Source organism: Rattus norvegicus, chromosome 13 (assembly GCF_036323735.1).
Source record: "Rattus norvegicus strain BN/NHsdMcwi chromosome 13, GRCr8, whole genome shotgun sequence".
In the NCBI taxonomy this organism is placed as follows: domain Eukaryota; kingdom Metazoa; phylum Chordata; class Mammalia; order Rodentia; family Muridae; genus Rattus; species Rattus norvegicus.
The window spans coordinates 98952856-98965164 of NC_086031.1; the positions used below are offsets into that span (position 1 = coordinate 98952856).

At 50.2% G+C, this 12309-nt stretch overlaps 1 protein-coding gene across 1 annotated transcript; it reads right to left on the reverse strand.

Moving 5' to 3' along the window:
* Nucleotides 1-985: 985 nt before the first annotated feature.
* C13h1orf115 (similar to human chromosome 1 open reading frame 115) lies at nt 986-10722 on the reverse strand. Its single transcript, NM_001100857.1, has 2 exons — nt 10408-10722; nt 986-3370 (listed from the first exon to the last, which is right to left on the reverse strand). Exons 1-2 carry the CDS (start codon nt 10708-10710, stop codon nt 3251-3253), a joined length of 423 nt encoding a protein of 140 aa, NP_001094327.1. The 5' UTR covers nt 10711-10722; the 3' UTR covers nt 986-3250.
* Between the last annotated feature and the right edge of the window lie 1587 nt (nt 10723-12309).

Genomic DNA, 12309 nt, shown 5'->3' on the forward strand with positions numbered 1-12309 from the left:
AGGGGTTGCTTAAGACCGCTGGAAAACAGATATTTATATGACACTAAGGTTCATAGCAGTGGCAAAATTATAGTTATGAAGCCGTGATGAAAGTTTTATGGTGGGAGGGACACCACAGCATAAGGAACTATATTAAAGGGTCACAGCATTGGGAAGGTTGAGAACCACTAGCGTAACTGGTTCCGTGGCCACAGTGATCCCTGAGTCAAGAGATCTGAGTTCAAGTCCTGTTTCTTGGTCACAGATGCCATTTGATACTTCTCTGAGCAATCACAGGTGCTGGGCAGAGAAACAGCATGGGTGTGGGGGTGGGGCATTCCAAAGTAGCAGACTGTTGCCTTGGCTCTTCTGTGCTAAGACAATAGGTGCTACTGTTCCCAACTCCAGTGGTAGCGTTTCACCTCCCCTGCATGAGGTGAGAAACATGTACTAAATTTCTCCCCTACCTGGAGATGGAACCTAGGGTTCCCCATGGTAAGAAAGAACTCGACCTTAGCTCTTCGCCATCCCCAACAGGCAAAAAGTTGTTACCATAAACTTGCCTTGCCAGATAATCTGATGGCTACCCAGAACCTAGTGTCTGCTTCACCCCTACCATTGTTTCTGTGAGAATATACTGAGCAGGGGGGTGTGCCAGCATGCCAGCATGGACTGACACTCAGGTCCCAGTCTCTTTCCCAGGATCTTATTAGCAGGGGCTTCTTAGCTTGTAAGCAATGCAGACTCCTGGCTCCACACTTAAGTCAAAGGTTCTGGAATTTTTTCATTTGTAACAGACGGGAAGGCTGTGGCTCCCCACCCTAGAGCCTGAGGGATTCTAGAGAATGTAACCTTTAACACTGCAGGTGTGGGTGGGTGGGTGTGTATGCGCGCGCACATGCGTTGGTGGGGGCAGGAGCCACCACTCACTACACCACATTCCCAGGTCCCGCCAGAGCCCCAGCTATCTCCCTCAGGAGACAGAACAGCCCTCTACACAGGAAAATTAGACAAGCTGGAACTTTTATTTACACTAAAAGCAAAGAAGGGATACAGAGGAAGGGTTTGGAAGCCATAATGGGGAAGCCAAGCTCTTAAACTCAGTTGCAGTGGGGTGTGGGCCCTGCTGCCGGACGCAAGAGAATAACCAGAAAAAGCGAAAAGGAACAGTCTGCAGCAGGAACCGAGTTTTCGTGCTGGAAGAACCAGGCTCACAGAACCAAGAGTCCCACACAGGGGATGTGACCAGAGCATGCTCCAGGGGCTGAAGTCCACCTCAAACCTGGCAGAGTCCCAGGGCAGCCCCCGAGAGCTTTTGACTTTGGACATTTTGCATTAATTCTTAGCCAGACTTTGAGAGACACCAGGCCAGACGAACTTTGCTTTGTTGCCTTTATGATTTGGGAGGAAGAGACTTGGAGGGAAGGAAGCAGCATTGACTGTCCATCCCTTCCCTGGCCGCCACACCTCTCCCTGCCTGGCAGAATGTTGTTGGGCTCCTTGGGGCTCCGCTGTGGGCTCCCTGGGGTTCAGTGGCATTGGGTGGCAGGAGAGGCACCCCGCAAAGCCACCCATGCCTGCCCCGTTGCAGCTGACTGCATGTGGCCCTTTCTCCTATTTACTTCCCACTTCCCATCCTGGGGCCATCAAGCAAGTGTCACTGTGTCACAGATGTGACCCTGCACGTAAGCAGTAATTGCTGAGGCTAAATCGAGACTACTTATTTCCCAGATCTGCATATCCAGCAGGACCCTCCAGAGTGGTGCTGAGTCTAAATGGGCAACTGCTACTGTCTTCTCCACCTGTCCTTCTGTCCATCTTCCCACCCTACCCACCAGTGCCTAATGGTTGGACTCAGTGGGTGATGTCTGAGCAACACGGCTTTGTGTGCCCCAGGAAGCCTCAGGCCAAAAGGCTGACACGGATGCTGCAGAGTGGTCCCGAAACCTTCTCCGGATCTTGAATATTATAGAAGCAAAGCTGTACTCCTGGCCTGCTGTTGGGGTTGGCCAATGGTCATGGTGAGAGGAACCTCTCTGTGGGGGTACTTTAAAAACAGTTGTGACACACACCAGCACAAGATTTTTTTTTCTCCACTTCTCCCATCATTCCATGGTAGTCCATGAACCATCATTGGTGTGTGCCAAGCCTGGGACTCTTGCCTATATTAATCTTTGAATCCAAGTAAGATGCTGGCCTCAGAGGTGTGAACTAAACTACCCTGGTGATTCTGGTCTCCCAGCTCCCTCTGGTCTTACACACAACCAGCCCAGCTCTCCCAACCGCCACTGCTTTCCCAATGTCGTTCTTGCCCTTTTTCTCCTTTCTTCATGCCCACCTCTCACTTACTGTCTCCTCCTCTAAATATACGTCAGGTCTCATTCAGAGTCTTTCTCTGTCGCTCTGTCTCTGTCTCTATCTCTGTCTCTCTCCCTCCTCTCTCCTCAATCAAATGGGGGACTTAGGCACCCGTTACCCGAACTGGTGTAGCCAGTCACGACAGCTCAAAACCGGATAGCTGGCCCAGACTGTGCTGACCCAGGTTCCAGCTCTGAAAGCACCTGTTCCAGTCTCCCTCCCAGCTTGCTTCTGATCCTGACCTCCCTCCCCCCTTGCCAGCTGCATGCTTATGTAGACCTGTGAAAATGATTCACTTTGATATTCTTTCAATTGTCCCCACACAGCTGTGAACTCGGGTTACAAAGCATCACGGTCTTTAAAGATGGTTTCCTTCCTTCTTTTTTCCCAAACCTGTAATTAAACTCCCAGATGACAGTCTGAGTGGAGAAAAGAGATGGGGGAGATAGACTTCTGAAACAAACAGCTCCTTTGCTGTACTTAGTAAAAGGATCATGGGAGGCCAAGGCTAGTGCCGTCAGCCCCTCAACCTTTTCAGAAACTAGCAACCATCACATTAGAGGTCTGTGTCCTCCTCCCTCAAATTCACCCACTATCCGCATGACTCAGATCCCGGACCTGCCTGCAGTATCCCCGGAAGGCTCTATCTAGCACAGGAAACAAACTAATCCTAACCCCAACCTGACCTTGGCCTAATTCTCTGCAGAACTGACTCCTGGATCCACCCAAGTCCAGGAGTGGCTCAGCGGATAAGCGGGAATCGCTCCCGCCTCACAGTCAACTAGTTCAACAATAGCACACGAAGCAGGGTTCCTCTTCTGAGTTCCCATGAGTCCGAGTCTGAAAGTGCTGGTGGATTCACACTGTCCCCTGGGCAGAAGTATTCTGGTGTCACCTGCCCCTGCAGCTCTGGTTAGCGCACAAAAGACACCACACTGGTGGCCACTCCAAATGGGGCAGAGTAAGCTGCGGCAAATCCTTGTAGGCCAATGACAATGTACCGGCATCCTTTGCTGATGGCCTTCCCGACATTCTATATTTAGGAAGAGAAAAACAAAAGTTAGGTGAGGCAACCTGTTGATTCTTGTACGGGACGTGCACAGAGAATCACTTGCTCTTGGTGTATCCAGAAATCTATTGAGACCCTGCATCTTCACATCTGCAACTCCCAGGTCCCGACTCCTGCTCACAACAGGCGTTCTCCATGCACGGAGTGTGCAAGCACACAGTACATTTCCAGATAATTTGCAAGTCTTCTTAAAAACAGAATGGAGGCTGCCAGCTCCAGAACTAAAATGCCTTTGTTGTTTTAAACTAAGACTCACCCCACGGCCAGGGCCATCATAGGCGGGGTTGAATTTTCCTTCGGGCATGTTGTCAGACAGCCCAGCTGGTCCTTCCTGTGAACCAGTCCCTACTCTGGTCTGACCCACACTTTGGCAACCCGGAAGCCTTTTTATGTTTCCAGAACAATCTGACATCTGTTGAGGGTAAGGACCAGGCAATGTTTTCTGCCTTCTGTTCCTCCTTGGTGAGGGTGCTGCCGGAAGAGGGGTCATCCCAGGAAATCACATCAAAACTTTGAGACCACTAATGGCTAACATCTACTGCACTGTGGTCCTCAGTATTCCTCTTCCTACCTCCAAACTCTGTTGTCATTCTCAGTGACTTTGGCATCCACGTAGCCAACCAGAACCTTCTCTCCACCCCTAAGCTTTCAGCCCTGTGATTTTTTTCTGAGTATAAATTATGCTACCTGTTTCCACTGAAGATCCCGGGCCTAGTCACAAGACATGCCATGATACCCAGTGCTACCTGGTGAAGCCAGCCACTTACCCAAGCTGGCTGGTCGGTCCTTTGGATACAGCCCCAACTTCCGAGCCTATAGTCTTTATTGCCTAAATTATAGATCCTTGGAAAATTGGTTCATCTTCGCCCATTGCCTCCAAGCCAGCGCTCTGACTCCGAGCGCCTTCTCACCACCACCACCCCTCCGCCCCTCTCCTCCCAAGTATAACCATGGGGAATGAGCTTGTTTTTTTCTGGTCTTCCCCACACTTGTTCTTGGTACTTCACCATTCCTTGCTTTCCCTTCTGGGAAAGCATCCTTCTCTGTCAGCCCATCCCTTAGTCTGTACCACTCCAGGGGTCACCTTGACACTATTTCCTGCCCAGGGCCTCTGCTCTCCAAGTGAAAAAAGCTTTGGAAGAAACTGGTACATCTATGTCTTCTCAACACCATTTTAGCCATTTCTCAAGGAGAGAGAGATTGTTGAAGAAATGGGTCAGTGCGAGGATTTTTTACATGTTTGAAATGACAAATACCATGTCCCCCGGGGAGCAATTGCAGCCAACACTTTATAAACAATGACACCAAAATCAAACTGCTTCCTTCTGAAGCTTGACATTTGTGGTATTTGTATCTGCACATTTGCTTTCCCATAACAAGTTGTTTCCTTTTTAACTACTTATCTTTACAATTTGGGGGGAAGTTTTCGAGATAGCTCATTAACTGCAAGCTACTGCCTACCACACCAGTGCTATTCAAGGGAATGGGCTTAGTATAAAACAAGTCTCTCGGAGGGGGGCTGAGGATGGGAGAGTCGGGGAGAGAGTACCAGGCTAGCCTACCATTCACACCTTGCTTTCAGAGCCTATGACTGTATTTCCCTGGAGTAGTAAGCGGGACTTTGGCAGTATGAGTTACCAAGGCTCTTGAGATAGGAGGGTCCCTGGGGCCTCCTGCATACTAGGCAAAAAGTGGCTTGACCTGGGTAAGTATCCTAATTAGAGGGATTGGGAGGTGGGAGTGGGGGAAGGGGGAGGAGGGAGTCAGGCAGAAGATGGAGGGGAGAGAGGGAAGGAGGAAGAGACTGGAATCAGGGATGGGTGATGGTGGTGGGACACTTCTGTCTTTGAAAGGGAGGGAGATGGCCTCTGGAGCTTCAAAGAGCCATGAAGGAACAGCCCTGACCATTTTAGCTCAGAAGGACTGTAGGAGGACATTGTGTCCAGTCCCCAGTGCTGGGGACTCCATGTCCCTCTGACTTAGAAGAGGAAACCAGTTCTCCTCAGACATCTCTGTCTGGTCACAAAGGTCAGTCCTTCTGTTGGGCTGCTCTCAAGTCTGGTGCCAACCTGAGGTGGGCAGTCAGCTACAGATCTGAGTGAGTGGACAAGTGCCCACCTCTCAAAGGACCACAGCCCATAGCTCCAGGACCTCAACCAGGTGCTCTGGTACCTAGAACTTCCACATGGATTAATTTACTGACTCTGGATACTGCCTGCTATGTGTGTCGGTAAGGTAAGGTGTGTGTTGGGGGGCGATCAATGCCCACTGTCTTCCTAAATTACTGTCCATCTTACTGATTTATTAGAGACAGGATCTCCCTCTTATATCTGAGTTCAGATTCTCCTACCTGGCCCCGCTCCTGTCTTCACCTCCCCAGAACTGGAATTATAAGTAGGTGCCTCCATGCCGAGCTTTTCCTGGGTCCTAGTGGTTAAAACCTGGGTTCTCATGCTCACTTGGTAAACACTTTCTACACCCGGCCCCTTTTTTGTTGTTGTTTGATTGGTTGATTGGTTCGTTTTTGTCCTTCCTAACCCCTGCCAAGCCAGGGTCTCCCTGTGTGGCCCTGGCTGGCCTTGAACTCAGAGATCTGCCTGTCTCTGCCTAAGATTAAAGGCGTGGGCCGCCACCACTCAGCTGATGCCTTCCTTATCATCAGATGGTGTAGAGGGAGAAATGGAGACAGTTGGAGAAAGCCACACCCAGAGCCACAGGCCGTTGGACAGCCATGCAGCATGCAGCCCATACATCTGGTAGACCAGCTCTTGGCCCTTACTTTAAAGAGGACATTTCTCCTATTCCCCCACCCACTTTTGTGACACGGCCTAACCTAGGTCTTGGTACATGTTAAGCAATGTTCTACCAGTTAGCTTCACCCCCAATTCTCACGGTTTGTTTGTTTGTTTGTTTGTTTGTTTGTTTTTTGGGTGTTGTTTGCTTGTTTGTTTGAGGGTCCCACTCACTATGTAGCCCAGGTTGACCCTGAACTCCATCCTGATCCTAACTTATCCCATGCTTTCTGTTTTATCCTCAACTGTCTCTTAGCTTCCTTAGTAACATGATTTAGTTCTTTTCTTACCATGCTTCCCCCGTGCCCCTTAAGGATGCCTGCAAGGGCAGGCCATGATTTTCAACTAAGTTCTGAGGCATGTTCCATCCAGAGGAGGGGCCAGCCTCCCTCCCGATCCTTCCCAGCTCTTTTGGCTGTCTGACTGTGCAGCCTCAATCTCTTCAATGCCAGTCTCCTTCACTGCAAAGGGGGCCCAACCCCAGCTTCCCAAGGTTGCTGAGGGGGCTGAGGCATGGAATATAAAGAAGGTAACAGCTATCCAGCCTCCTGGCAGAGCCCTTCCTTTCCCCAGTGCCCCGCAGACAGCACTTACAGTAATATATGTGCACCATAGGAATGCAATTATTACGTTACAATCAACTGGGAACATTGTTCTCTACAAGAGGCCCAAGCACAAAGACTTCCAGAAGGCTGGACCAGAGCAGCGAGGGCTGTAGGACCATGCTGGTGGGGGTGGGTGGGGCAGCAGGGGAGTGAGCCTGTTCTTTCAAGTTGCACAAAAGCCAACAACTTTCCTTAAATAGAAGCAGGAAAGGGCTTGTGTGAAGGATCTGAGAAGTTAACAGGAATGGGAACTAAAGGAAAACACATTCCATAATAACGGATAACTGGAGCAATGATTCATTTTTAAAAGAAAGCTTTGCCTGGTGCTGAGGGGAGTGTAGATCACCCCCCATCTTCTGCAGGAGCCTCGGCTATTCTTATCAGCTTTGCAGAAGAGGGGTTCCTTGGTTTTTGTCCTTCTCATTGAAGCCTGGTGCCCTCTCAGCTGACCTGAGAAAGTGGAGGTCAAGCTGACCCTTGTGACTCCTCACTTGGGGCTGGAATCCCAGACTTCTTGGGTCTCCTGAGCTAGTGCATAAGATTCCAGAACTTCCTCACAGCTTTCTCTCCATTCTAGACAAAAACAAGAAAAAACCCCCAAAACCAAAAAAACCTTGCCATGTTAACATTTCTCCATGTCTCTGTCTCTTACCTACACACACACACACACAACACAGGCACATTCATGTAACATAAAACTAACCAGTTTGCTAGAGAGATGGCTCAGCAGTTAAGAGCTTTGATACTCTTTCTAGAGGACCTGGTTGAGTTCCCAGCACCCACGTGGTGGCTCAGACCATACGTAACTCCAGCTCCTGGGGCAGCGATGCCCTCTTCCGGTCTCTGTAGACATAAGGCAAGTGGCACACACATACATGTAGGCCAAACACCCATCTACATATTTAAATAAACGATTTTATAAAGTGAAACTGTAGAACTAGAGTTTCATAAAGGTTACTCATTGTCAGAGCCCGAATGTGCAGAACTAGAGTTTCATAAAGGTTGCTCATTGTCAGAGTCCGGATGTGCAGGGCCAGACGTGCCTGAGGGAGAGCCAGAGATAGGACTTGCCAAACCAGCTATCAGCCCCAAGGACATTGATCATCTGTAGCCACCCCCTCCCCTTCCTTCACCCCCCTGAGTGAGATGAGCCACCCTACCTGCCTGCCGAGCTGCTAGAGAGCACGTACTCCTTGCTGATGTAATTTCGCGCCGAAAGTAACTGTGCACCATTTGAATTGACCAATCATGTGTAACCGCGTGAATGCCCCTAACCTCCCCTATATAAACCCCCAGAGTTTGGAAGCTCGGGGTCGATTCCTCTGTCTCCTGTGTGATACGTGTCGACCCGGGACCTCGTTAATAAAAGCTACCTCTTGCTGTTACATCAAGAATGGCTACTCGTGATTCCTGGGGGCACCCCACCCCGCGATCGGAGCGAGAGATGCGGCTCCCTGTTTAGGGGTACGCTCTTTCAAAACCATGGTGACCCCGAGATGTTATAAGGTTCTGTACACTTCCCAAACATTCTCACCCCAGAAGGAAACCACAGACACAGCAGACCTCTCTCTGCCTCTGCCCAGTCCCTAAAAACCACCAAGCTATGTCCTGTCTACATTTTCCTAGTTCAAATAAAGGCACTCATGGAAACCATAGGTAACCCGTGGGTCTGGCTTTCTTCACACGTTGAGGCCCGGGAACATGCGCTCCATTCCTTCTTACAGCTACCGAAGGACCACGGTGGATGCTCATGGCATGTCTCACCCTGGTGCATCTACAGAGATGCTTGGATCACCTCTTGGCCATTGGTGATATTCTATAAAACTATTTATGTCACAAACACTTATGAAGGCAAACACCCTTTCACATGAAAAACTAAAATAAAAGAACATTAGCTCGGGTAGCTGTTCAATTTTTGTTTCAAGGCAAGAGTCTTACGTACCCTAACCTGTAGGGTAACCAACCAAAAATCACTTTGAACTATTTTTCCACTCTGTGTGTGTGTGTGTGTGTGTGTGTGTGTGTGTGTGTGTGTGTGTGTGTTTTGAGAGAGGATGTCTCTGTGTAGCCCTGGCTCTCCTGCAGCTCACTCTGTAGACCAGGCTAGCCTTGAACCTTGAACTCACACAGTACCCTTACCCACAGAGCCAGATCTTGGGCTCTGATTTTCTTGCCTCCACTTCCAAGGTGCTGGGATTACAGGTGCGCACCACCATACCTAGTCTACACACCCTAGAACTCCAGCCAGGACTTTAGGCTCACTAGGCCAGCACCCAACCACCCGGGCACACTGGCAGCCCAGCCTTCTGTTTCATTTGTTTGCTTCCTCGTTTGTTTACAAATGGGGTTTCCCCTGGCCATCCTGGAACTTGCCAGAGATCCGATTGCTTCTGCCTCCCCAGAGCTGGGATTTAAGGTGTGCACCTCCAACTGACTGACTTAGTCTTTTTCAGAAAAGCCATCCTAATGAGTGCTGTTTGATTCCTCAGTTTCAGCCAGGGTGAGTTCTTTGTTAATAGGCTCTTGTTATATATAGCCCAGGCTGGCCCTGTATTACCACTCATCCTGTCCCACCTGGGATTACTGGTGGGTTTCCTAGCTTTGGCTTCATGTTGACACCATCACTGACTTTACTTACCTCACTTGGATGAGTAAATGCTAATATTCTGCTGTGAAGGGATCCGGGTGCCCCAGCTCTGCCACCCTCCCTGGCTCTTCCCACCCGCTGTTAGGAATCCTATTTGCACCTCTAGTGTATGCACAATGCTTGGCACAGAGTGGCCACCCCCAAAACTTCCCTAATGCCAGCCACCAACTAAGGCTCTGTGTCATCTCCTCACTTTCGGATGGCATCCTTACTCCCCAAAGTCCTACTTCACTCCAACAATGCGTTTTACCGTCGCCTGCTTGTGAAGAAGACTGAGCCATATCATTCAGAATGATAAACTAAACTCCCGGCAAGCGACCGAGTGTCTCGGGTGTGACAAAGGTCACCCACTGGAGACTACTGATAACTGGACACTAATTCCGGAAAGTCCAGGGGACTTTGGCCAGCACACACACAATCAGTGAGTTTTGTGATTCCCCCCACCCCACCTCCCTCCCTAGCCTTGTCTAGGTCAAGAGAGCAATTCTGCTTTTTTAGGGCAGGGGGCATCTAGAAACCAGAACCATGTACCCTGCAAATGAAACTCATTCCATCCATCCTTCCTCTTGCTCTCCCACCAAAGTAAAAAGGCAGGCAGAACATCCTAAGTTTCGGGGTGCAAGAGATCGTTGATTAGAGAAGGGGATGCATTGACTGAGTTAGCAGGCCCCGTGGGTTAACGCGGGCGTCTAGGATTCAATCACCTAACGTTCTCCTGTGGCGGGGTACCCGGGAAAGAGTGTGGGAGATAGACGGTCCCGGACTACAGCTTCGCAACTGGGCCCAAGGTTCCAAGTCAACTACCCTCAGCATTCCCACCAGCTCCAACTGGGAGCAAGGGTCCTGCCCGCCTAAGTCTAGTGACCGTACCGGGGGCATTGGGGACACGGGCACAACTCCACCCAGCGCGACTCCCGGTTCTGTCTGAATCAGAGCGGCCCGGCCCTGGGGACCTACCTTGCCGTACTTCTTCAGTTTTCGCCGGTACCTCTTCTTGGGTTTGTCGCCTGGCGCCGGCTCCTCCAGGGAGTCGTAGCGCTCCGGCAGCGCAGCCAGGTGCACCCTGCGTGCGCTCGGGGTCCCGGCGCGCCGCCCGTCCTCTTCCCGCTCACAGTCCTGGCTCTCCGGGTCCTCGTCCTCGCCCTCCAAGTGCTCCACGATAGCATCTGTCTCCTCGTCACCGGCGCGGCGCAATCGCCCCAGGGGCCCTCGGCCCACCAAGCTGCTCGCCTTGCTTCGGAGCCGGGCGCCCACCGTCATGATGCCGCGGAGCTGCGGAGAAGGGCCCGGGCTAGGAGGCAACCTTTGCTCTATGCCCCGCCCCGCTCCTGCCCCAGCGGACCGCCCCGGTCCGGTGCGCTCCGGCAACCGTAGGTCGCAGCACACCCACGCGGTGGGGTCCAGGACTACGGGCGGAGCGACAGGCGCGGGCTTAGCCAGACCGGACATAAAGCTTTCCGGAGAACCCTACAGCAGAAGCCAGAGCTCAGGGCAGGCAAGTTCGGCTGCACTGGGAACAGAATCCAAACAACAGACCTACTACAGGTGCAGGCACTTAAAACTGACCGGGCGTGGTGCACACACCTTTAATCCCTGCAAGTGGGAGACTGAGGCAGGTAGATCTCCGAGCTCAAGGCTATCCTGGTTCACAAGTTCCGGGATAGCCAAGGCTACAAAATAAAACAAATAAACAAATGGTGGAGATGGTATTGATCATGAAGGTTCCTCAGTGCTGGCGAGGATGTACTGACAGGGTCATGAAAATATTATTTTCAGGCCTGGGGATGTAGCTCAGTTAGGAGAATGCTCCCTTAGCATACACGAAGTCCTGGGCTTTTATCCCCAGCGGCACAGAAGCCCCAGAAAGGTGGTGGCACGCGCTTGTAAATCTCAGAACCTAGAAGTGGAGGCAGAAGGATTAAGGGTTCAAAGTCATTCTTGGCTACCGTGAGTATGAGGTCAGCCCGGGCTACATGATACCTTGTCTCAAACACAAATAAGGAGTGCGTTATTTAAGAAAATGGTAACGCGCTGAGTGTATTTCACGTATATTTTTGTCTTCACAACGTTTCTCTGCCTGACTATCGGCATGCCTGTCTCCTATCAAAACATTCCATACATACTTACAACTAAGTAAAGGGTGGAGTCCGTCCTTGAAAAGCTAAGCAGGCATTTAGACAGCTCGTTCTTGGCAGTGCAACCTGGACAACAGCTATCAAACCCTGTGTGTGTGGGGCTCTCACTCCGCTTTATAGGAAGGAGAGATGAGATCAGTTTTTACAGAAACGAAGCAAGACTGGCTTCTTTGTTGTTTTCAGATCAAATCTTCTTACATTAAATTGATTCCTGAACATTTTAGAGACATGGCAGTGTTTTGTTTTATAAAGATTCATTTAAAAAAACCTATTTTTAATTATGTGTAAGTATGAACAGAGTCTTTGGCCCGGAGCCGGAGTTACAGACACGTGATGTGGTTGCTAGAAATCCATCTCTGGTCCTCTGAAGGAACAGTATATTCTCTTAATGGCTGAGCCATCTCTCCAGTCAGTTTCTAACATTTAAACTTTCTTCCTCCATGGCCAGACATCTCCAATAGCCCCTTGTTCAGATACCTGGAAGCAGTTCTTCCCACAGTTAGTGAATGTGGCTTCCACTTTGGAATGAGAAACACCTGCTTCTATACTTGTTTGCATTTTTTTATTTAATGTCTTCTGCAGAACTAGATCTTTTTGGTGTCTTAAGAGGTTTTTAAAGCATTATTGCCCCTTTGATCTGAAAGGGCCAGAGTTGAGGTCATTCTAAGGCCAGTGGGAAAATTCCACCTCAAACCTCCAAGCACAAAGACCCCTCCCTGGAAGG